The sequence below is a fragment of the Gavia stellata genome, chromosome 13, assembly GCF_030936135.1.
Source record: "Gavia stellata isolate bGavSte3 chromosome 13, bGavSte3.hap2, whole genome shotgun sequence".
NCBI classification, from domain to species: domain Eukaryota; kingdom Metazoa; phylum Chordata; class Aves; order Gaviiformes; family Gaviidae; genus Gavia; species Gavia stellata.
This window is the reverse complement of record NC_082606.1, coordinates 9,096,312-9,121,750: the sequence shown is the minus strand read 5'-3', so window position 1 is coordinate 9,121,750 and position 25,439 is coordinate 9,096,312. Positions and strand designations below refer to the sequence as shown.

General features: G+C 37.5%; 1 protein-coding gene across 2 annotated transcripts in view; it reads left to right on the top strand.

Annotated features, from left to right (window-relative positions):
• MYZAP (myocardial zonula adherens protein) overlaps positions 1–25,439 on the top strand; it is a 52,183-nt gene that overhangs the window by 5,457 nt on the left and 21,287 nt on the right. For both annotated transcript variants that reach the window (XM_059823684.1, XR_009484261.1), the window contains 8 exons: positions 854–943; positions 10,416–10,574; positions 13,151–13,243; positions 15,651–15,764; positions 16,640–16,792; positions 19,690–19,815; positions 20,665–20,793; positions 22,909–22,994. In XM_059823684.1, coding sequence (XP_059679667.1) covers positions 854–943; positions 10,416–10,574; positions 13,151–13,243; positions 15,651–15,764; positions 16,640–16,792; positions 19,690–19,815; positions 20,665–20,793; positions 22,909–22,994 — 950 coding nt within the window. Of the gene's footprint in view, positions 1–853; positions 944–10,415; positions 10,575–13,150; positions 13,244–15,650; positions 15,765–16,639; positions 16,793–19,689; positions 19,816–20,664; positions 20,794–22,908; positions 22,995–25,439 lie in introns of those variants that run through there.

Here is a 25,439-nt window from a genome sequence, read left to right as displayed (position 1 = left end):
TGGGATTTCATGGGAAGGTACTGTGCAGCTTCAAATTTGGACAGACAAATTTTGCATTTCATCATTTGCTATGCTCTGTTTAGGACTTATAGTTGTTTTCTACAAAAATGTCTCATGAATAGGACTAAGACTGAAAGTTTTAACCAAGTTTCTTGTATGAAATGTGTTGCTTAAAAAATATCATTACACCAAAGATCTCTCAGCAAGGCAAACTGCAATTGGGGATAGAAAGGTATCAACCCAATTGGCCTGTTTATTCAGCAAGAAAATGGCTTTTCTGAAATCGGATAGGAAACAATACCTCTTAAATTTTCTCTGAAGCATTTTGAACCTTAGATTTTACAAACAACTTGTATGTATCACATTTCAATAATATTCCTATTCACATTCAGTGGTATTGCAGTACTGAGGTATCCTTGGATCAAATACTTGGATATACACTGAACAGAAGAGAGGCATTCACTCCAGAATACACTTTGTGTTTCTAAGTAATCCCTTCTGAAGATTAAAAGTATGCCAAATCTGCAAACAAAACTGAGAAACTAGAAAATTATGTTCATTGTTCTGTTATCTCGGCTCTCAATGTCATTGATGGGTACATAAGAACATGTTGTTGATTGAAATAGATTTTTGCTATTTCAGGTATGTAATTATGGGATGCCCTTGAATTACTTCTTGCCAGCTAAAAACCCCTCCAACCTTTAAAAAATAATCTTTTGTCAGCTATGTGACAGAAGGTCGAAAATAGTAAATTAAAACTTGAACGTTAGTACAGTTCATTCTGTAAAGCAAGTCATTAAAATAACTTTTTGTAACACTTAAATCTAAAAGCAAACCTTTGGTTTTCTTTCAGATGAATGTCTGTAGGTTACGCTTAACAGTACCACCTGATGAAGGCTCACAGCCTGAACAGAGAGCAAAGGAACCTGAAAGAAAGAAAAACGTAAGTTTTGGAATCAAAGTTAAATTCTGTATAAACAAGGAGTAAATACTGCCATCCACAGAAGCTGATATTAGTTGTTTAGGGAGTCCAAAGCCCAGTCATCTTGGAAGACTAAAAAACATGTGGAAGCTGAGCAAGTCAGCTGTGAGCTTTGAGCCTGAGCCTTGGGGATAGCAAAACTGCATGTAAAATAGGACAGTAGTAGGGGAACAGCACAGAAATTGTAGGTGATTTGTGACTGAGGTACCTTTAAGACTTGATAATTTAATATTTATATATTAAAGAGTAGGAAACTGCTATCCAGAGCAGGGTCTTGCATTAAACAGATCTTCGTCCTCACCTGAACAGGATTTTATGTTTCATGTACGTTAAACAGTGTGTAAGACTTGAGCCTTAACGTGTATGGGAGCTGTCTTGCCTGGGACTTAGATGTTTTGTTGTGTCAGCTAATTTTGCTAACAGGTGATATACTAGTAAGAAATACAAAATAAAGAATTCAAGATTATTCTGAAGTGAAAGTAATTTTAAGGTCATGTGTGTAGAAGGGTTCAGAAGGGCAATTGTTTTGCAGAAGCAAGCAGTATGCACACAAAAATAATGTTACAGCTACTTTGGTGCAGAACTTGTTCTTTAAGAGCAGTTTCAGAGCAATAGATGATGTTTAATGTGTCTTAAGGATGGAGACTAAAAAGGGAAGCTGAAAGGCTCCACAACTTCACCACATTTACACTTTGATAAACCAAAATCAAACAAGGAGTTGGCTAAGTTTACCAGTCCCGATGTCTGAATAGCAATATGACAATAGGAAGCAAAACAACAATAGGATTTATTTGAAATAATTTCTTAGTGGTACTCAGAAGCAAAAGTAACTGTAAAATTACTCAGAAAGACAAACATTTTAAAGCAATAAAAATAAATGCAAAGTAAAATGGTCAAGATAAAAATTCCTTATCAGTTATTTCTTGTGTTGATATCTTGTATACACTCAGCTTTTCTGAGCAGAGTAATAGGTCCTTGAGGATCTATAAATGTTACTTACAGAATGGATTAAAGAGGCCTTAATGCAAACTAAATTCAGGCCACCATTAAATAGCAATAATTCATTTTGTACAGAGGTGTTTAGCTGTAGCAGTTAGAGTGGCTTCTCCCACCACTTACTCTGTCAGTCTCTGTCAGTTCGTATCTGATTGCAGAAACCCTCAGACTGGCCTAAGCATATGGGCCCATTGCCCTAAGGGTAATGTAAGTTTGTTTTTGAGGAGGATAGATATTGACTCATGGCTTACTCACTTTACTGTGCTGAGTAGTGTAATAATAAGAAAGAAGCGTGAATGATTAGGGTTTGGACAATTTGCAGTGACTTTGTTACGTGACCAATTTTTTTCTCTGTGGGACCTTGTGTTTAATGAGAGCTCTATTTCCCCCATAATACAAGTAAAGGCAAGTGGGTTTTATATCAGAGAATGTTAAGGAGAGGATATGAAAGATAATAAATACATTATTGGGCTCATTTTACATTCCAGTATATCGCACAGTGATTTGTAGGAGCTGGGTCCTTTTCAGTTGAGACAAAAAAAATGGTGTGTAATTTAATTATTTTATGTTCTGAGTAGTTTTCTAAAATTCAGTACTTCTACACAATTTAAAGACTTTTAGGAAGCATACATACAGCCTTCAGAGCTAGATGGGATCTAATTAGTCAATTTCATAGCAATTAAAAAACAGAGTAATTGTGCCATCTATTTGTGTTTTACAGTCTTTGTGTAATTAATCAAATAGCCCTACAGATTGTATAGTCATAGTGTATAGAAGCAGCTACAAAAAAATCAGTGATCATGAACCGTTTTTTCCTCCTGTCTCTAAAACAAGACTAATGTATTACCTGTAGATTTTTATTAACTATGTAATGTATTGCTTTATGTATTTGAATTAGTTACACAGTAACTTACAGTGCACACAGAACTCTTGACAAATCATGCTGTGATACTTTCTTACTGCAAAATTTAATGTAAAAAAAAAAAAAAGCGTCTCCTAAAAGCAGTAATCAGTTATCTCTGCTGATCCACCCATGTTCAACTGACTCAATGTTAATGAAATTGCTTAAAACACTTTGAGACTAACAGGTTTTACAAATGTTAGATAATCCTCACACAGTCCTATGAGAACTGTGCCCCCTTCTTGGAAATACGGATAATAAAGGGCAGTTAGGGAACTGTTCAGTTTTCTGCCTTGCACTTCACAGTTTGTGGTCAAAAAATACAGGTTCACCAAGAATCAAAATTAACAGCAGGTCTCTTGTTGGAATCTAGAGTTCTATGCTGTCTTTACCTGCTGAGTATTAACAAAATGGGAACATGGAAAATGGTTTTGGTATTTAAAATATATTAGTGTGACTTACGGAAAGAACTGCAGGGGTAATCTGTGGGATTGTACAGTTTTTGCTGGGGTGATCAGGCAGTCTGAGCCTGGCTGCCAGGCGCTCTCCTGTTTGGGCAGGACAAGTGCTAGGGAGAGACAGACTCTTCTCTGCCTCTGCCTGCTGCTGGTGAGGGAGGAGAGCAGAGACCTTGCTGTGTCAAAGGGAATGCCAGAAAACTATAAATATACCATGGCGTGACATTTGGTTGTAATCTCCTCTTTCAGATCTTTCTTTAGAAGGAGGTGATTTTGAGCTGCTCTAATGTGACATAGTGATGGCTTACTGACCATTTGTCAGATACTTTTCTGTATCTTTCTGGGGCTCAGTACCATTAAGAGATGTTTCAGTTGCAAAATCAGCTAGTGAGCTGAACTGAAGCTCTTGCTAGTGCTGATCCTCCCAATAACTTGTTTTGGAGCTTGATGTCAGATCAGAACTGATTCTTTATTGGTTATGTTAGTAGGCTAATCTGTTAGTTTAGCCTTTTTCATTGTAGCCCAAGTTTAGCAGAAAATGTATGCTGTATTTCATTAAATCAGTATCAGTGCATTAAGTTTCAAGATTGACTTTTTATTGCTATACATCCATGAAATAAAAATTAACTAGTGTAAGAGATTAAAACAAAGTGATGGAGCTGGTCAGTTTTGTTGCAAGAAAATTGCTGCAGACATTAGTGTACTAGGATGGCCTCTCCCATCTTTTGTGAAAGGCTGGCAGATGGTACACAGTTAAAAGTTGATCTCAAAAACTGAAGGGAGAGTGAGCTTGTGCTCCAGTGTGTCAGGCTGGATTTTTATATTCATATTTAGGCTATGATACCTTGAAAAAAGCATGTAAGAACTGAAGTCACAAGTAGAGGCTGGTTGGTTGGTTTGCTTTTTACAGACTAAAAGCCTACTGCTAAGTATCTCTGAATTGTTAGCACTTTAGGTAGAGAGAATCTGAAACTATCCTGATTTTGTTCCATTACTTCTGTTAATGATAGACAATGGATGACAGTAGTGTGAGGCTGTTTATTTCACCATGAAGTACAAAGGAGTATTGTGCTTGTCAGATTGTATGCCAAAATCTGCATGTCCTGAAGCCTGCCTTGTCTTGCATAATAAAGGACTACCAGACAATTGTATTGTCCCTGCTTGGGATTGGGCTTATTTTTATCTGTCAGTCCCTTTCTTCACTGTCATGGCTAAATTTGGAAGTGTCATTGGAAGCTGCAGCTAGGCATTTGAGAGCAGAATATGGAGATATGTAAAGACAGATTTTTCGTTTTCATTTGGACACATGGACAAGAGAAGGAAAATGAGATAACACTCTAGAAATTTGTGTCACTTTCCTGTCTTTGTGGCTTTCAACAGAGTTTGAGCAGTGTTTAGTCTTCAACTCTAATTGGTACTTTGGCTGTATGTATCCTTAAACTCTTTAATTTTCTTACGTTTTTAATGCATCACAACCAAGAGGTGGAACTCTTTTTGCTTCCTAAGCAGAAATACAGAAGCACAGCAAACGTGTTTTTTTTCCCCAGCAAAAAAGTAGGCTGTAAAGAAGCCAGAAGGGGAGTTTGCTCCTGTATGTGATGGAGAGAATCAAGCAGAAAGTTGTGTCAGGCCTGGATCAAAGAATATGAGTGCAATGAACATGAGGTTGTTGTGCACATTAAATGTAGGACAGTGCCTATTTTGTCTGCTGATCTGCTGCCAGCCCACTCCCATCAACATAGCAGAAGTTGTGTCACAAGAAATGTGGTTCACCTGCTACAGGTGGCTGATGTTACTGTTTCTCAGCCTCTCCAGCACTGATTGCTTGATTTTTTTTTTTTTTTTTGATGTGTGCTAAGTAAGTGACACCTTCATTGAAAACAGCATTACCTAAAAACCACAGAAAGAATTCTACTGACTTCTGTGGTTACTGCTGTATTTGTTGTATCTTATTTTCTTAGTGTATAAACATTAGTGTTCTGGGTACCGGTTTCATTGATTAGATATGACTTTGTATAATGCCCGTCACTTCTATTGTTTGAGTTAGGCACCTAAATTCTGTATTCCAAGGAGCTTAAAATTGGAATGTGTTAAAACGATGCTTCTTATTTGGTGTCATGAATTTAAGAACACTTACGTCTATGCCTTAGTATGTTTTCCCTATTTTAATACTATTTATATATGAAACATCCCTAAATGTAACATTAGTTTCATGGCCTGTGGAGGAATATGAAAAAACATAAAAACATAGCTACCTTTTGTCAGAGCACAGGAAATTTCCTTGGTGAGCTCAATATTATAAATTTGTCATTTTACTGAATAGAAAATATGTAACCTAAGTAACAATGTGAATGTTCTTGTTCCTTGTATAACTAGTGAACAAGCAAAATATAACTGGATATTTCAGAAACCTCTGGAATGTGGCAGTTGAGGAAGATAAAGCCTCGCTTAACTGATATAGTTCTGGTTAAAAGTAGAGTTTTAAGTGGTATAGGTAAACAGAAGATTGTGAATTAGCAAAATTTTAAGGCCATATGAGTACTAAACCCAGAATTGTGCTTATCATTACATTAGATGTTCTTTTTCCTCAAAATAAGGTACCTCTTCTGTGCTTCTGCTTTCAATTTTGGGGCAGGGAGAAAGTGTAAAGTAGGGGGGTATCTGACTTTCATTTCAAGAACTGATGGGAGATAGATTAGGAGGCAAATTGTCCCTCTGTTATTTACATAGTGCCAATAAAACCATGGGCAATACAAAAAGCAGCTAACAACTAATACTTAGGGTTTGTTTTTATAGTGTCTTTGCTTCACCTGTTTCATGCTACTTGTGCTACTTCCTTGGACACAGACATAAACAGGATGCATGGCAATTATCAAGACTTTTGCAACCTTGGGGTGTAGGCTTCTATTTTAACTATTTATTAATTAAGTAAACACAGTCTGTGTTTCTTCAGTACAGGCTGTGTGATCACACCAAATGCAACATGACTGTTGCCGCAACATAGACAAAGCGTGTTCCTGGAAGCTGCTGTAGTGTTCACGTGCATCAACATGACGTGTTCTCGCTGTTAACTTGGACTGTCATATAACTGACTATAGGTACAAAGAAATATTCACAAATTGCTTAAATTAAGTCTGCCTTTTCAGATCAGCAGCTCACATCAGAAGGAATATTGAGCACAATTTGGGGCAACAACTGTGCTTGTTCCAATGCAGCAAGTGCATAGACAGGTAGGGAGTGAGAACTTCCCTGTATTCTGGAGCTGGCTCATATTTTGACCTTAAACAGCAATGGTTAACTAATCTAACAAAACCTGCCATCTTGAAGTACTTTTCTGGTTAGCTTTACAGTATTTACTTGCTCCTAAATACTTGCATGTATTTACTTATTCTGTTGTCATCAGTGAGATGTCTTACTGCAGATCAGAGTGGAGACAGGTGAGGATCTTCTCAGAAAAATATCTGAGTTCTGAGAGCAGATATGTATGGGACATAGAGGAAAACAATGAAAAGTGTTTGACATAAAAAACATTCTGTAATTCTTGGGGATATGGAAAATACAGGATTTGTGGAAGAGAAAACATGGGAGAGAGAGGATATGACAGAGGAAGAACAGAGGACAAGGCAGAAAAGGAGAAAACACTGAAGTGAGAAAAATAAACAAAGGTGGGTGGGAGTAGTCTAAGAGAGGAGACAAACTGGCAGAAAATATACTCAATGCATACTTAGTCATGCAGTTCTGTGGAGCAGTTTGAGAACTAAGCCATTCAGCAAGGCCTCCTTTAGAGGCAAACGTGTATTAAAAAAAAAAGTCAACAAGCAAAGCAACACATCCACCTCTCAATCCTGCATTGAGCAAAGTTTTCTGATTGTAACCCTTCCTCTAAGAGGAGACTGCATCAGGTTAGCCCTTTTTTGTCAGGGCATATACTGAACCCCAAAACAAGTGGTCATTGAGTGGAAATTAAGAGTTACCAACCAGAGAAAAGGGGGAGTAGAAGGTAAGCATAGCTGGAATAGAACAGCAAGGAAAAAGACTAAAGAAATATGAAAGCAGTTATTTGTATAGCTGTTGGTTCACACAGCTTTGAATCAAGCAAGAACTGTACTGAAATTTTAACAAGTACTTGCCTGGGGATTGTGGTATGAAGGAGAAATAAGGAGGGGGTAAAAGCAATACCCTGTATTTTAAGTAGCACATAGTAGAACTGGAACACTCAACAGATGATGGAGATTCTTTTAATCTTCTGAAAGAGAAGTGACAAAGGCATCTTGGGAGGCTTGTGCAAATATAGACAACAGGGAAGTTTAGCATTGTTGCAAGAGACATGTAACCAGTCTGGCTTTGTGCATACTTAATCCTGCATGTGCTGTCCATTATGATGTAAATTTAAGTCTGTTCGTCTGTGAAATATGCAAGTGCCATGGGTGATTCTCCAGCTGCAAAACCATTGGTCTGAATTTGTAGGTTTTTCTTAGAGGGGGGAAAAAATCCTTCAAAGCATTTCTTAGGAATGTGTTTATAATATTCTAAAAATAAGGAACTTGGTCATAATTTTCATACGGAACTCTGCAAATTGCACTTTAAACAATTCTGCTGGTATTTGGAGGCACAAAGGATCTTGGTAGTTGCTGGTCTTGAGCTGTTCACCTCATAAAAAATGAATTATCATGACTAAAGGCTGTGAATTTATGAATTCAGTGTCTGGCACCTTAGTAACCTCTAAACAATCAAAGTGATTATTCATTTGGTTATCAGGAAGATGGAAACTTGTATGTAATCCCTTTATCCAGATGCAGGGGAGGAGCTGCGATGAAACTATCAAAGAAACTGTACAACCCTGGAAGCAAACAAACACAAAAAAGTTTTGAGTCATGTCCCCATCTAGTTTCTATATTTTCTCTACTCTCAAAAAATTAGGTGTGGGTTTTTGTTTGTATGCATCCAAACAGCAAAACAAAACCCCCCCAAATAGAAAATGATGAAACTTCTGATTACCAGGATATGAAGCTTTGCACATAATGTTTTCAAAATGCAAAATGATATCATGTATAGGTAGGGCTGGTTGCCCAATGTTTTTTCCATTAAGTGGTTTTAAGGCTTTCTTTTTAAATTATTGCTTATAGGTTTGTTCTTCTTTGCCTAAAACATTCCTTATCAGGTGTCTGCTCTGTGATTGCTCCTCTCCCAGCCCTGCACACATACACAGAGAGCTTCAGCAAAATGGTTAAGCTATTAATGATATCGTAAAGGAAAATGTGTAGGATTTACAATGTTGAGAAAATCTGTCAGTGCCATGTGGAAGGGACACAATATAAACCAAATGCTTATCTTTGCCCATTCTTCTTAATGCAAGTAGATTTTTCCTGTTCCTTTTTCCCTTACCCAAAAAAGTATTTATTCTTACATTGCCACCATAGTTGTGTTAGTTCGGCTGCTAAAAACTGAGAGTGCTGCTGCTGCAGGCTGCAGATGTTGTCATCACTGTCTGTCATGGTAAGGACTGAAGACTCTCTAGGATGCAGCTGCAGATGGATATAAGATGCTGAGCTTCGTATCTTCCAGTCTCTGTTTGGTGTCAAAGAGAGTATTTAAACACTGCTTAGACTCTTAATTTAGTAAAGAATCTCAAAGTTTGTTAGTTTTCCTACAGTGTCATTACTGAACAACAAAACAAAACCAAACATATTCTAAGGTCAATGTAGTAAATATTCTCAAATTTACCCATATCCTGGTATATATAGCATGAGAAAGAAAGTTCAGTAAAATTACCTATAACTGATTTGTCCCCAGCACTGGCCTTTCAAAGGCAATGTACAAAGCTAAGCAGTAAGAGCTGTGTTTCCAAGATTGTCTCTAACTTTCTATTCAGAAATAATCACTAATTTTAGGTTCCTAGTTTGCAAATATTCAAAGTTAGATAAGAATATTTTTCCCTTCTTTTTAAAAAGCCTGTCTTCATCTACGCTAGTTGTTTAAGTTCTTTGTAATCAAGAAAAGAAATTAGTACTTCTGGAGACTGACTCATTTCAGATGATTGCTACAGAAGGATGTTTCTCTGGGTTGATTAGAAGGGAGTCTAGGTGAGTAGTCAGGTCAGGTGGTTACATCTGACCTTGCAGATATTTATTTACACGCTGAGGGAAATGATTCCTACTGTTTGCATGAATATTTTTCTTACTAAGTGTACTGATGAGATGAATAAGAGGAGTCTGTTGCAAAGAGTGACTTAAAGTAAGACATACAATTATTACAAGTCCGTTTTACAAATTTCTGCCTTTCTATTTACCTATCAACACCTGATTTCAAAGTTTTATCCTCTTATAATAGTTAATAACACTGGAACTCCCACATGAATGCTGTTTCATAGCTTTGCTTTGGCTCTTACAATGTCAGTTCTACAACTTCTGTAAGAGAAATGCAGCCCAGAAATGAATGGACCTCTTTGGAGGTCCTTAGTTAGCTTTAAATGCAAACTGAAATTCTACTTTGTTTTTGTCCAAGATAAACAGATAGTTTCTGAGCTCTGTGCAAAGAACCTTGCCTAAAATGTTTTAATTTCAGTTTCTTCTAAGAACTTTCTAAAATTTTTTATTAAAATTGTGAATTTTTATATTTCCCGCTGGAGGAAGTTTGGGGAGTGAGTGGCAATTCTGTGATTGCAAAAGTTTAAAGGGAACTGTGAGAGATGACAGTGCTCTGGAAGAATACAGAAAAGTAGCATATGTTGGTGAATGAAATAAGCTAGGATAACTTTTTCTCTCACATGCCTTTACCTCTCCTTGTATAAATCCAATCTGTTGTCTCTAGCTGTACCTATATCACTTCCATTAAAACCAGTGGAAACTGGACATCTCTATCAACTTTATCAATTATAAACTGGTCATTGATCTTCCCAAAAACGTGAAGGTTGACAGTTTGGCCCCAAAACATTGGGGAACTAGTGTTCTTGAGTAGTGTTGTGCTTTCACTATAGTTGGCTGTCTCTCCTGGCCCTATGTTACTGTATTTTTGTTTGTTATTTTTTTATTCTAGTACTGATTTTAAAATATTTTTTTTTTATTTTTTCACTTTTCAGGAGCTCTACCATGTACCAAATGGTATGTCTCCAGGGAAGCTCTCTCATGGGATGGTGTATGGTGTCGTGCACCGAACTGACAACAACCATAAGAGAGAAATGGTGGTTTATGGCTGGTCAGCTGATCAGCTGAAAGAGGAGATGAATTACATTAAAGAAGTGAGTTATGCTTTCAGCTTCAAAATTTGTCAAATATCCTTTCCATATATTCATGTAAAGCTGTGAGTGTATATGGGATAACTGATGTCTAGCCCAACACCTGAATTTGAATTGGAAACCTACTCTGAAGCTAAACGCTTGCCTTGTTAGTATTTGAGTTGGAAAAAAAGCATGCTCTATACCTGGGAACTGTGTGGTCTGGACTCAAGGTCTCTGTGCCAAGTGATACTTGATAATGCTTGCTGACTGGGCTACAGCTGGGCAAGCAAACTGCCAAACAGATCTTGGGATTCCTGTCCTGAAGCCTTCGTAATTTCAAATGTGATACAGAAGAAACTATGTAAGCAGACATCTGAAAGGATAAACTGTCTCCTCTCTTCCTCTGCTTCCCCTGTCCCCAAGCCCCCCGGTTTTGAAAAGGCTCCTAAATTAGATGACATAGTAAAATCAGTTGGGTATATTTTGAGGCAGCCTTAAAATAGTCAGCCTAATAAGGATGACTTTGTACTACTTTCTCTGTGCATGCTCGTTTATCATAATTGGCAGAAGCTCTCCTGAAAGAAAAAAAATGCATTTCTGATGCTGCTTTTTTCTGTGCTTGAAACTCAGCATCTCTTTGCCTGTCAGTCCTTGGCTCTCATGCTTTGGCAATAACCCCCTAATTAGCCCAGGGCAAATAATTTTACCTTCTCTTTCCATCCACCTTCACCACCCAGGAAGCTATTGGTCAATCGTTATCATGTTACACTGATTCAAGTGCAAACTGAGCTGATAAAGAAGGGAGAAACACTGAGTCAAGCCAGCAGTGTAAGAGACTGTAATTATGTGTGCTCTTAACGTCTGCCTGGTCTCTAGCTTATCAACACTGGTTTCTCTCCTTCGTTACTCAAGTTCTTTAGCTCCTAGTGTTCACCACTCTCAAGTTCCTGCACTCACAGTTAGGGTATGTCACTACTGCAGTGCAGGCGAGGCACAGGAGCTGCTTTTGCTGCTGGTTTCCTGCCTGGGTAGTTTATTCACCATGCTGGGGTGGCGTCCAGGGATGGGTGAATTGGCATGCGGCAGGTCCAGCTCCCTGGGCTGCACTGTTTCTGGTACCTTGCACAGATAGCTTGGACCGGGACCATCTCCCTGCCCTTTTCTGTTCACAGCTGGCTTGTGGTATGGAGGGACATGTCAGACCAGGTGAACAACATGTCTTGCATGTGTGTTCAGGGTACTGATCCTTTCAGAAAAAAGTGGGAAAGACATGGGAAGAGACGTACTGGCTCTTGCTCTTCCGTGTTCTGGAAGCTGTGTTCAGCTATGCTAATTTGTGAACTTTGGTCTGCCAGATAAGTTTCGTCTTTAAAAGTAGAGTCTTAAACAAGAGTCCTCGGCTTGTGCCACATATGTGCTGACTTAAATAGACCAAAAATGATGGGCCATGTCAGAACTGCTGATGGTTTCCTCTGTATCTGAGTCAAATTTGCACCTTGCAAGAGGGGGTCTGTGTGTGCATGTGCAAATGGGTTGGTAGGGACAGGGCAAGGGGTGCTTTCCTGAGGTGAAGTGCAGGAGTCAGCTTCCTTCTGTGTTTCTCATCCGAAAGGGAGCATGTAGTTTGGGGTAGGCTTGTGCCTATTCCTTGCGTAGATTTGGTGGCCAATGCCCCTCTTCCTGGGAGGGAGTGGATATACTGCACAGCTGCTAGAAACATCCCCTCTTGTCTAAGGCCCTACTAATGTTTTCCCCTCGCTCCTTCCCCAAGCCTATGCAGAGATGAGGTAAACTCACTGGCCTAGATTATCTGCAACCAGTCTGTGTTTGATAGAGGTGAGGGGGAAAATTAAAAAAAAAAAAGGAGTTTGAATTACATAGCTGGAAGGTAGACTGAAGGCAAACATTTAACTAGTGTTTACAATGCGTGCTGTTGAAAAGATTGGTTCTGTGCATGATTGCAATGGCATGTAAACCCAAACTGGCTTCCAGCATGCTTTTCTTTTTCTAGAAAGGCAAGGTACAATTTACATCCATCGTTCTTAAATAAAATCAAATTGAGTACTCTGTTCTTCAGATTTGAAATTACATTGGTAAATTTATGCTAATATATTGTTTAGCTAGATAAAGTTAGAGCCTAAAAGTCCAAAATTAAAGGGTTTATCTTCAAAGGATACTCAGGGAAAACTAATTAACTGCTTTAAAAAGTATGAAGGTGTATTAAATCCATGTGTGGATGCTTTTTTCCAGAAAGAAAATGTTATATGCTCAAATTAATTTTAATTCCTTCATTAATCACGTTAGAATGAGTTACAGATAATTTAATTTGCATTATTAATTTACAAGTGTTTAAGTGTGTACAGAGAAGTTTAGAATTACTCAGAGACGTTTATTTGTATCATGCCTATGTAGACAAGTCTTGAGACTTAAGTTTTTTTGTTTTGTTCTTAAGAGTAAATTTCTGTTGATGAAAAGGTAGATTAATAATGAAAATTACTGAAAATAACAATGAAGGACATAGGAAAAGACAATCATGTCCTAGTATAAACAGTATCATCAATAAGTTTGATAAAGGCATTTGATTTTTCTGACACCAGGTGAGAGCAACTCTGGAAAAAGTAAGAAAGAAAATGTATGGTGAATATGATGAAATGAAACGAAAAATACAGCAGCTTACGAATGAACTGAAAGTAAGTATACACATTCATTTGTAGGGAAAGCATATGAAAATAACTGTCCCAGTGTTATCTGGAAACATTTTTTTTTTCCTTCAGCGGAACAGAAATAACTTCCCAAACCACTCCAGATCACTGTTTTATGTGACGTCTGTACTTTTCTTTCTTTATTTATTTTTCCCTCCAGGAAGGTAAAGTAGGACAGAGATGATCTTGCATATGGAATTACTAATTGCCTGCTTCTTGGAAATAAAATAATGATCTTGATAGCATTGTCTGTGTGTACTGGTAATTAGTGGAGATGCTTGTACCAGTAAGCTGGTGGGTGAATTGAATAAATAACTTGCATAATTAGGAGTAATGTGCAACTTGGTGTAATTTCAACAGACTTTGCTCTGTTTTACTGACTGTGTTGTTTAAACACTACAGTAAAAGAAGTAGCAATATTCTTTAATACTAAAAGTGCATGATAGTTCTAAAAATGACTGACCTCTTGGTTCTTAATTGAACCTTTCAGCGGTCATTCGATGATCTCTCTCTCTTCTGACACACTGCTTTAGCAATAAAAGCTGCTGCAGTCTGTAGAAGTATCCTTCATATTAAACTGCTGAGTTCTTTGGCCCAAAAAATCTACCTGAAAACTTGCTGTGGTTTTTGTATTCAACATCGATTTTCACAGCCCTGTTTCAGATGAATCTTTGGCAATTAAACGTATTCTGACTTCAAAGGACTGGGACCCTGACTTGTGGCCTTCTGCCATCCTCATTTGGAGATTGTCTGTTCCCTGCATGCTGTATTATGTACAAAGATCAGAACTTGCTGTTAGACTGGTACTTTTATTCTGTGGCAACTAGTTAAAAAAAAAAAAAAAATCACCCTGACTTGAGAGGAGGAGGGAGAGAAAACTTAATTTCTGTAAACTCTGTTAAATAGTCTTAATGATGCCAGCAAGGTGAGTCCCCCACCCAGTGTGCATGTAGGCAAATGCTGATTCAGATGCAGTTTTATCTTTGCTGCTGATACTTACTGAATAGCAGTGGTGATATTCTGTACTTTCAGGTCTTCTGTCAGACCAGTAGAAATCCTGCATTAATCTGAACATCTCTCTTAATTAAGGGTTTCTAACCAGCTCTGACAGAATCTCTAGTTCTGAAGCAAAGTCGCAGTTTATGAAGCACTCCTTCTGACATAATTGGCACATTATGAGACACCCTCACCCCTTTTTTAATACTTTAGAGTGCCTGAAAGAAAGCACAAGTGTTGTTCTGCCTAATAATATATGCTTTTTTTTTTTGGTTGGTTGGTTTTGGTTTTGGTTTTACACGACTGCCATCTTTTATGCTATTTGAGGATCCTGTTTAAAATCCTTTATATACTCTTTGCTTCAGCTTTGAATCACTATGCTTTTTCCTATCAATTTCAAGGGTTACTTTTTGTTCATAACATTTGTTTGAAGTTTGTACTTCCAAAATCCTGCCCTGGGCAGTGTGCTTCTTCACACAGGTTATTGTCTTGTAACTTTCTTAATCCATCCAAAGCATTTCTGCTTTTGTTTGTTTGTTTTTACATAAGCACGTGTTTATATAGGGTTAACAGTAACTACTTGGCTTCCGCTCCCTATGCTGACCTAATCTGTGTATGACATGGTTACTAAACACAAATTGTTCTTCATTATCAGTCCCTAGTGTTCTTATGTTTTTATCAAGAAACAAATCTGGTCCATCTAAGAATGTGAGTTGGGCTGGCCTCCATTAGTAACAGGTTTTTTCTCTTTATTATTGCATGGTTCATAATTTACACTGTTTGGGTTTTGGTCTCTTCTTAAATTATGTCATTTTGTGCCTTTTTTTTTTCTCCCCCTCCAGTTTTTAAGTGTGTGTGTGTACATAACACATGACAAATTTTCACACAACAAAGCTCTCTGCTGACTTCTCATACCTGAATACTTGTTTCATATTGTTTCATCCTTAAGTCTTCTTGATGTTGCTTCTTTACATACCTGATTAGTCAGTTCCTTCTTAATTAAGGCTACTCTACAGTTCACCCAAACCTTTCTAGATTTCCTCATTTCTTGCATTCTTCTGCTTTTCACTCTGAGACTTTTTTAATCTGCCCACTGTGTATGTGAACTTTCTGAATAGACATCTACCAAGTGTCCACTTGTCCTCTCAAAAAGAACAGCTTTTACAGTGATTAGACTAGCAATAAACATAGATACTTGTGCCTTATTTTTGCTAGCATATTTGGATTTGATGTTTTGTTTGTTTGTTTCTGAGGTGCAAGCATATGGTTTGAGGCCTGTATATTTTAAGCATCCTAGTACTGTGAAAATTAACCATGGGGTCTTCTGTAGCTCCCTTTGAAAGAATAGGTAAACTTGATCATTATTCTTTATAAAACTTTTTTTTTTTTTCCTGCTCAGGTGACAAATGCTCATCAGGAATCCTTAGAGAATCATGTGCGAGTGCAGGCTGCAGCCTTAGATAGCTTTAGTGAAATGAACAGCTCCTTGACATCAGCATCAATAGACTTGCAGGTACATTTTAATAGCTGTTTCACAGCTGACAACTGCCTTTTCTGACATGGATTTAAAAGCATACGTAAAACATGGATGACAAATATAGATTCTAAAACTAAACAAGCCCATAAAGTACTGCCTTGGATATCTAAGGCAGCTAATTTAGGAAACTAAGAAAAAAAAATCCAACACCTGTGTCTTTTAAAAACCTGTTAAAACATAGCATACAATGAAGAGGTACTGGTCTGCAGCAGACTAATGCCACTAGTCATGTCTCTACGAAATATCTATGGTGAAAATGTGATTTGTTCTGTATTGTGCAAAACGGTACATCTCCTGACTTGGTCCTACCTTCACTGGTTAACAGAAATGGAAGTGGCATGTTTGGAGCCTAAACATTTGTGAGACTTTCCATACCTGTGAAACATAGGGGGAGGGAGAAGGTGGGAATGAATTTTCTGTTTTAAAGACTTCCAAACTCCCACATATCTGAGCTGAACACCTTAATGTTCCTGCTTTCTTGTATGTCACAGTTTTTCTCAGTCTAGTGCATTTAATATGTATAGCATGGCCCTTGGAGAGAAGAAAGGAGGATTGTTGGGAGTATTACTCATACTGAAATGTATCCATGTTCCTTTCTTTTTTTTTATAGTGTTCCAGGACTTGATTTCACTGAGCATGTTCCTCGTGGAAATACCTTCTAGCAAACTAAATACAACAAAAGCCATAATTTTAAATGTTAAAACTTAGAAAACTGTTCACACTGCATTGACACATCAGGAAACACATGTTCTGTCTGTTCCGTAATCTGTTGACTATATTAGTTCACCAAATTATTTGTGATTTTTTTTTTTTTTTTTTTTTTTTTTTGGTGGTTTGCCTCTTTCTTCTAGAAAACTCTAGTGGACGTTACATTGGAGAACACTGATATAAGGGAACAAATACGGAATTTAAAACATACACATGAGCAATCTATGGAAAAGCTGAGAGAGAAGCAAAAGCAACTGGAAACAGCACAAATTGAAAATCAGTTACTGAAATTAAAGGTGCGGTATATAAACTCCCCTAAAAATATTGCACAGTAAGGGCATTTAGGAGTATGTTAAATTAATTCCTTGGCCTTATTTGTAAAGGATTCTTCATGCCTTCGTCACTCCCTAGAGCTGACATATTCCTGTGAATCAATACTGTCTTAATAACAAAGAATCTCAGCTGGCAGCAGTCAGTCTTTACCTAACATGGGATTACCATTCAGGGATGTTGGCAGGTGAAAATTCAAACTGTTAAATGGTTATTAGTGTCCATTGGTGTAAGTAAAGGAATATTGTAACTCTACACAGTGCTATAAGAATTTCTTGATGTTGAATTGGTTTATTTGGTATTGCACAATTTTTAACAGGTAATCTGTTAAGTCTTAGGAGCATATGGTCAGCAGATATGTGCTGTAACAGCAAATGTCTTGGAAAGAGAATTAAGCTATTTCTTTCAGAGAAATGCAAGGGAATAAAATGCAAGCTGGAAGGTTTTATATGTCAGAAAGCTTGGCTGTTTTCTCCCCTCATCTGCCAAATGTTTTCCTTTAATATCATTTAAAAAAAAAAAAAAAAGCCAACCAAAAAAACCTCTTCTGGAAACCTTTGTCTCTCTTAAAATTGCTCTAAATAGACTAATTTGGATATAGTACTGTATCAGAATTTGTCGTTGTGTACTTAGGTGGCTGGTGGTTTATTCGTGTTTAATTTTGTCAGAGAAGGTGTTTATTTTTGGCTCTCTAGTGACTTGCATTCATACTTAATGATGAATGGTTAAAAGAGAAAACTTTAAGTGTATTTCAACCTACAGTTCATGTTCTAGTTTCCTCTCATAGTGAAGCTTTACAGGCTATAAAAGTATCTGTGTTTTATACCTGCTATTGTCAGCAGGAAATAAAAAGAGGGAAAAATCAATTAAAAGAAGAAAGCAAAGCTGATGCAATTAAGATTTCAAAACAGAAATTTGGACTTTACTATAATCTTAAGGACATGCACCAACAAGTCAGGGAAAGGTATGCCTTCTTCTAAGGGCAGAGAACCACAGGTTAAGTCCCAGTTCAACTGAATGCTTAAGGATTTGTTTATCTTCAAGCATGTCAAGGTCTGCAGAATACATGCTCTGCTTTAATGAGGAAAAAGTTTAAATTTTGCCCTCAAAGTTGCAGTTTTATCACAAAGTTAGTGGATAAAATACCTCATTGCTGTCTTTGAAAGCTAAACATAAAATTGTGTATCAAAGATACCGAGATGTGTAGGATTTAATTCCATGAGTGAATGTAAGAGGATGATGTGGAATCTGGGAGGTTAGCAGTTGAAAAGCAGTAGCTGCCGTATGCCATGATTGTTTTCTAGGTAGGAGAACACACCCATGTAGCTTACTAAGTAGGTTCGGTTTATTCATAAAATCATAACAATAGCTGAGGTTGGAGTCGTTGCTTAAGAGTATTACAACAGATGCCCTGATGCATCTACCTTTTTATGCTTGTTTTTAGTCTCCTCATTGCACAAGCTATAAGCAAAGGAAGGAGGGAAAGTCACTGCCAGAGATCACATCCCAGTTCAGTGTATCTTAAGGATTCCGGGTTTTGAATGTTGGCTTTTTCTGAATGATATTTTTTCAGGCTTCCTGAAATGTGGAAGGTTTTGTGTTGTACTCAATTAAATGCCACTCCCTCTCGCAAAGTGCAGGTTACTGTCCCTGCCCCAGTGTTGGTCTAGGTGAGATGCGAAAGGGTGCAATTGCAGTACAAGTAGAGTCCTCCAGAGCTCAGTCCCTTTTTGAAGGATGAAATACACTGTTCTTATCCTACAGAGTAGTTAAACAGCTTGTTCCCGCCACGTAAGATAAACACAAGGGTTTAATAAATCTTTCAGTCCTTGAAATGAAGAAAAAAAAAAAAAACAAAAAACAACCCAAAACCTTAATCATCAGAACCAGGTATTTTGTAGCTGTGTAAACTGTAGTGATCAGCAGGGAACACTTTATTCTTCTCCCAGATGACAGTATATTCCTCCTTTTACTGACATTTTTGTAGCACCCACAGCATTTCACTATAACCTTGTCTGATTTATAGCAGCTCTAGTAAGAGAACTAAGTCCTGGACTAGCTATTTTACTTTGCTTTTATTGCAGTTTACAGAGTAGATGAGTTTAAGTTGTGAATATCCTATCTAGTGTTTAATCACTGAGGGTGTGGTTCAGTCTGTGTTTTGAGCCAACATAAGGGGGAAATCCTGTCTCTGAATTACCATTCCTGCCCTCTTCCCTGTAGCGGTAGTAAAGTTTCTGGTCCTGTGGTTAAAGATTAACCCTTCCACACCCCTGAGTATATTAATTTTAAGTCTGATTGCTCCCTGATCTGCTTTGCTCCATGGTCACCCCAGTTCTTGTGCCTACACAAAGAGCAGTATGTGAAAAAGCAAGAGGAGGGAGGGTAGAGCTGTGTCTTCTAGTTAACAACACATACTTAGGTCCAGCTTAAAGTAATTATTGCTTTGAGTGTTCATGGTCATTTAAAAACAGGAGTTGAGTCTAGACCATCTCTAATCCATGTTTCTATAAAGTGGGGGGAGACAATATCTTTTCAATGGGGAAACAAACCAAGTGACTTGGAAGCTATTATGAAAGGGCTCAGTAAAGAGGCATAGCCTGGTCTTGTATAAGCAATGACTCATTAAATTCGGACGACATGAAACTTGATGAAATGGTAACTTCTACAAATTCAAATGACTTGTATACTGGCAAAGTGTTGTAAATGGTCTTGATGCAAATGAAAATCTGCTTCAGCAGTGTCAAATTTATAACAAGGTGGAGCTGAAGTTCAAAGTGTTATTCTCACATCATGTGGACTCCATTTCTCCTGCTGCCAGTAGTACTGTACTGACTGATGGGTCAACTTTCCCCTCGCATAGGTGGAATCGTCGCAGGAAGCCAATGCTGAAGTCATGAGAGAGATGACAAGAAAACTGTATAGTCAGTATGAGGAAAAAATGCGAGAAGAGGAGCAGAAGCATAAAGCTGAGAAAGAAATCCTCCTAGTATGTATAGCCAGTCTGTGAGAGTGGTGCTTAGCTTGGGTGTCGTTTCTCGATCGCTTAATACACCAGAGTTGACGTGTGTTCCTTCACTCCTGTCTCTGTGACTAGTCATGCCACGGTTACTACGCTTTCCAAGATTTTGGGGTTGTAGGGCTTAGAAGGGAATGTGTTCAAATGCAGTAACAGTAATGATAATGTAGATGTCAAAATTTGAAATGGAGTAAATTCGGTATTTTTAACTTAAGATTCTGTAAAAAAAAAAAAAAGGAAAATATAATGTCCAATTTTAGCATTAGCTTAAGAAGGGGAGGGGGAACAACTTCACTGGATGCTACTGGAGAAAGAGCTCTTCCTGTCCCCTGGTCTCCCTCCACCCCCAAGTAAAACCTTTCTATGAGCATAAAGATAGGTAATGACTGAGATTGAAGGTAGATTCCCCAGTCTTTTTCTATTAATATTGTTTTATATGTGAGGAAAGTACGAAGCTGAATGTGGCGAACTTTGGTGTTTAAAATGCTATCTTCTGCAATAGCGTATTTTTTTTATGCTGTTGCTTCATGGAGTCCTCAGAAGGGAAATCAAGTATCTAAGAAATGGGGAAATGTTTTTCTCAGATTTTCATAATGATGCTTTACAAATACCTATGCACTTCAAAGTGCTCCAAATCTTTTCTTCTATACAATTCACATTTAGGGTCACAACTCTTCCACAGCTCTTCTGGGCAGGTGTAGTGAAAAGCTTTGAGCTCTGCTTAAAAGCTATTAGCCTGGCTCTGTTGCCTAAAGAAAAAAATAAATTCCTCATTAACATATTGTATGTTAATGTGACTGTAAATGTTCTTATTTGAAGGAGGAAACAAATCGGCTACTGAAGGCTATTGAAGAGGCAAATAAGAAGATGCAGATTACAGAAACAAGCATACAGGAAAAAGACCAGAGAATTGGTGAGCTGGACCGGCTGATTGAACGCATGGAAGAGGTACAAGAGTTAGTTGATTGCTGCCTTTAAAGGAAATGCAGAAGTGCATGGAGGAAATTTGTTGGGTTTTGGTTGTTTTTTTTTTTTTTGTCTGCTGCTCAGTACCCTGCTCAGTGACATACTATTGTTTGCATCTTACTTACTCCTTACAGTCAGGGCTGTCTAAGGTGTCAAAATTTATTTAGCAAATTAACCATTATTTTAAAGAAAGAGTTTTAAAAGACCATTCAGTCTTCCTTCAGTTTGCAAGGTCTCCTAAGCCTAATGAAGTAGTAATCATAAATTATCCGAAGTCTCTTAGAAATGCTGTTGGTAGGTCCACTAAAATGTGTTTTTGTTAGGAATAGACCTTACTATTTAGCTGTTTATGGTCCTGATTGGAACTGTATCTCCAAATTTCTCCACATGTGGATGAAATGCTAAACTGAAAGCTTCAGACTAAAATGTTTTGAGGGGTTTTTTTGTGGGTATGTAGCAGCCACTTGATCTTCTATGCAGATATCTATCTTATTTAATTATGGCTCAAAATATTTTGAGGAGAGAAGAAAAAATCATTTTTACTGTCTTTTAATCCAAAACTTAGGTTCTTCCTTTCCTGCTAGCATTAAAAAACTTCTAATTATTCCTCTCCCTGGCTAAATATTCCCTACCAAACTGTAACTGAGAGCAGGTTTTTGACAATTTACTTTTAAAGCTCTGAAAGCAGAAATGCTCTTGTGACATTGGCAGCATTACTGTAAAACTAATTATAGCAGGTTTTGCATTGCTTCTTTTTATTTCCTGCTTTTCCTTCTTCTTTTTTATGGATTTCGCTCCCGCGCAAAACTCAGACTAGTAATCAGATGATTATTATTTTAATTATCGTTAAGCTTAATAGTATCACAGTACCTCTCCTTGCATAGTACACTGCATCTGAATCTCGTTTGTTGAACCTTTTCAGATATCTGAAAAAGCTTTATATCTTCTGTCTCAAACAGTTATGGTGAAATTTCCTCTTTGTTTTCTAGTATCATTCACCTAACTGAGAATGAATGTTATTGTTTAGTCCTTAGACTGAATAGTGTCACTCTAAACTGTATAAGAGCAGCCCTTCCAAAAGACTCCGATGTTCTTGGATGTACTTTGGCATTTCTCATTTCATTCAATAGCAGGTATCTCATTACCTTTAAAGATCTGTGCCTTGCTATCTAAAATACAGAAGCAGAGAGCATTCTAGTAAGTGGAGGGAACATGATCTTCTGTTCTTACAAGTGAGGTATTTTTTCACCAACTTTAGTTTAGTATAGTAAGTATTTGTTACTGGGAAATAGATTTTATAAGCCAGTCTTGTTGGCTTGACTGGTTACTCTAATGTGCATTTGTATTGAGCCCCTTTTGTCTAATGCTTGCAAATCTATTGGTAGAATTAGTGATTAAAAGGAGAAATCATTCAGCTTAATATGCCCCTTTAGTAGCTCCATTAACTTCATCTGGGCTTCAGCCTACAACTGTTAAGTATTAATGCAGTGAATAAAGGATTGCAATATGGTTCTTAAGTACAGATGAGTTTCTTCATGTTGGTTATTTAATTTGCTCTTATCTGACTGATACTTGCAGAGTAAAACTGCATGTCTCTTAAATTCCCATTAAAGTAGATAGCAGACTCCTCTGTTAATTTGTGTTGATTTGCTCCCTACGTCCTTATAGATCTTCACGAGCACTGTGTTGGTGGACACCTAAAAAATAAACAGGAGTATTTTGGGGAAGAAAATAGAGCAATACCTTTTAGCTCAGCCTTGGATCGAGAGATCTTTTTGGAGGGATAACATGGAAAATTTGTCATTTATGTAGTTGAAGATAGTGATGACTCATCTTTTTATTCAAAAAAACTCAGTTTCAAGTACAACCATACATCTTGAAATAGGAAATTGAACACTCTGATCTTATTTCCATGTATAGCTGGGAATTTTATTTTTATGCATTCTGTGCTCCTTGGCTATAGGAAATGCATTAATTTTGTTTAATCAGTTTCTATTTTAATTTCACAAGTAATCTTTTGAATTGCAATGAAATACGCTTTGTGAAGCCTTTACATTTTGACACATGGAGAACTGAAGGATAACATTTCTTGTTTAGGAACGTCACCAGTTGCAAAAACAACTTGAACTAAATGAAATGCAAATATCTGGAGCAAAATCTGAAAACAACTCTGACAGTGAAAGGTGAGAGACGTCTTGTCTGTGGAAGTTCCAGTATTGCTAGGAAACTTTAGGGGTTTGTTTATTTGTTTTTGAATACACCTGAATTTTACTGTTTCTAACTTTAAAACTGCAGTCTGGTAGGGATTGTACATCTGAATGTAAGTTTATTTACGTATAAAATATCAAGAGAATTAATTTTTGCAACAAAAACCACTTTCATGCATCTTTCTTGAAAAGTTGTTTGCAAACATGTAGACTACATTTTAGATGGAGCAAGTTGTGATGTATTTGTGGATTGCTTTTTTCTTAAACCTGCATTACCAAATTCAGCACAGTATGATCCTGATTATGAATACTTTTATTATCTCTTTCTAGACTGCTCAACACAGTTTTAAAAGAAAAGACATTCTGTATCCTGTATTAAGCTGTAGGACATCCCCTTTGAAAAGATGAACTCTTGACGAGAGCAAGAGTGTTGCATATAACTGCCAGAGGTGTCTTTTTTTTGTATAAAAGAAGGAAGGTGGGGAATATATTTGAGGCTTGGAGAGGCAGGTCTACACATGCAGGGCACATTAATATATGCACATGAACAAAATGAAGGTGTGGAAGAAATCTGTCACGTAGCATCACAGTGCAGAAATACGCTACAAAGTTACTTGGGGAAAGTGAGGGTGATGTTATTGGCAATGAGAGATGTAGTGATGTGGTAGCACCTGGATGTGCTGTTTCTGTCCATGGGTGGCATGCACATCCATTACTACTTCTTTGAAATCTGACTCTGTCAGCACCATGACCAGGCAAAAGAAAGCTTCAAGCAAAGCCAGAGCCAAATTTTCAAGCGAAATCTATCTAGCACTGGAATAGCATAACCGCCATTGGAGTGAAAATTGCATCCGCCACTCAAAGGTTTATATAACACGACTTGAGTGGGTAAAGATGACTTATAAGCAGAGACTGAATAATTGTACTTGATTACTACTTATATTTCTGTAGCACCCAGAAATTAAGTTTTAAGGTTTTGGCATCCTGCTTTTCTGTAGGAAGCGTAAATGTAAAAGGAGGTCCCTGCCGAGAGCATCTCGCTGCCTAGTCTAGTCTGGTCTAGTCTATGACCAGCTTATCTGGTTTCAGGGTAATAACTGCTTTTCACAGCAGCCTTTTAAAATAATAATTTAAAGTGAACAGATGTTGCATACAACATAGAATATGGAAGTGAAAGATAATTGCTTTCTTCCTTTACCTCTGGATAACAGATACTCTTCTCGCTTCAGTGAATCCTGCCCTGTCCACTCAGCATGAAAAGTTATGCTACAGTAAAAAGGGTAAAGGCAATGTTCAGACAGGAATTTGTGCAATGCAAGCAAGCACACAGTTGCAATCTATGCAATGCAAGCAATGAATTTGTGTTCAGATGCTGAAGTCTGTTCTTAAGTTCTGTTTACCTGTCTGTACCTAACCAGACACTTGAGCTCCACCTGAGGAAGGACCTCTGTTCTGTTGCTCCATTGCTGTCAGAGTTTACAATTCTGAATCTTTCAATGAGAGACCAAATATGTGTTATAATTGCAATCAAATGTAAATTGCGGTTTTGTGAGACCTTAATATGCAGGATTGAAAAACCTGCAGCAATGCCTTGATTTTTTTGTGTCCTTGTCAAAGTGCTGCAGTTACAGTTCTGTAGAGTACTTCACTGTTAATAGAGACTCTTTCTGGGAGGAAACAGCATACAATTCAGTTATTCATTGGAATCATGTCATACAGTTTGCCATCTGCTGCTTTGCCTTAGAATGGTTGTTCTATTTGCAGCTTCAACAGTTTCTTCTGCTGTGCACAGACCAAGATGAAAAAAGCCTTTTTATTTTTGATTCCCCTCCTCCACTTCTCAAATTCTGTTCAGTCCTGAACCTAGGAGTACAGAAGTATATTTTGTAAGCAAGCAATTGCTTTCTTTGAAGAATTTCAAGAATTGTACATTCAGATAAAAATGGAAGCTCCCATGGCCAACATGCCAAAAACTCATTAAAAAGCTTCCCTCCTGTTTCTTTGCCTGTTCTAAAACTACTTTTCTGGCAAGCTGTCAAACCAACTTGTGGCAGGAGTTCTGTGGGTGTTCAATTTCTGTGTTAAACAGATTTGAGGAAATGCAGAATCTATCTCAAGAGTCACACATACAAACTTAAAACATCCACAACAATTCCTGCTGACTGTTGATGAGTTAATACTACTCCAGTTAGCATTCTGCTACTGTTGGCAACTATGCCAAATTCTTGACTCAAGGCTTCTGTGTAGTAGGAGAGCTTTTAATAGGACGCCAGTAGATGTGCTTCCTGGCTTTTATTTAGTACATGTGTCCAAAATGTTTGCAGGTGGTAATAAGTCAGGATAAATGCGTCTTTCTGATGATAAAGATCTAGTTGTCTAAATGCCTTTCATTTCAAGGAAAAACAGACATCTTAAGGAGAT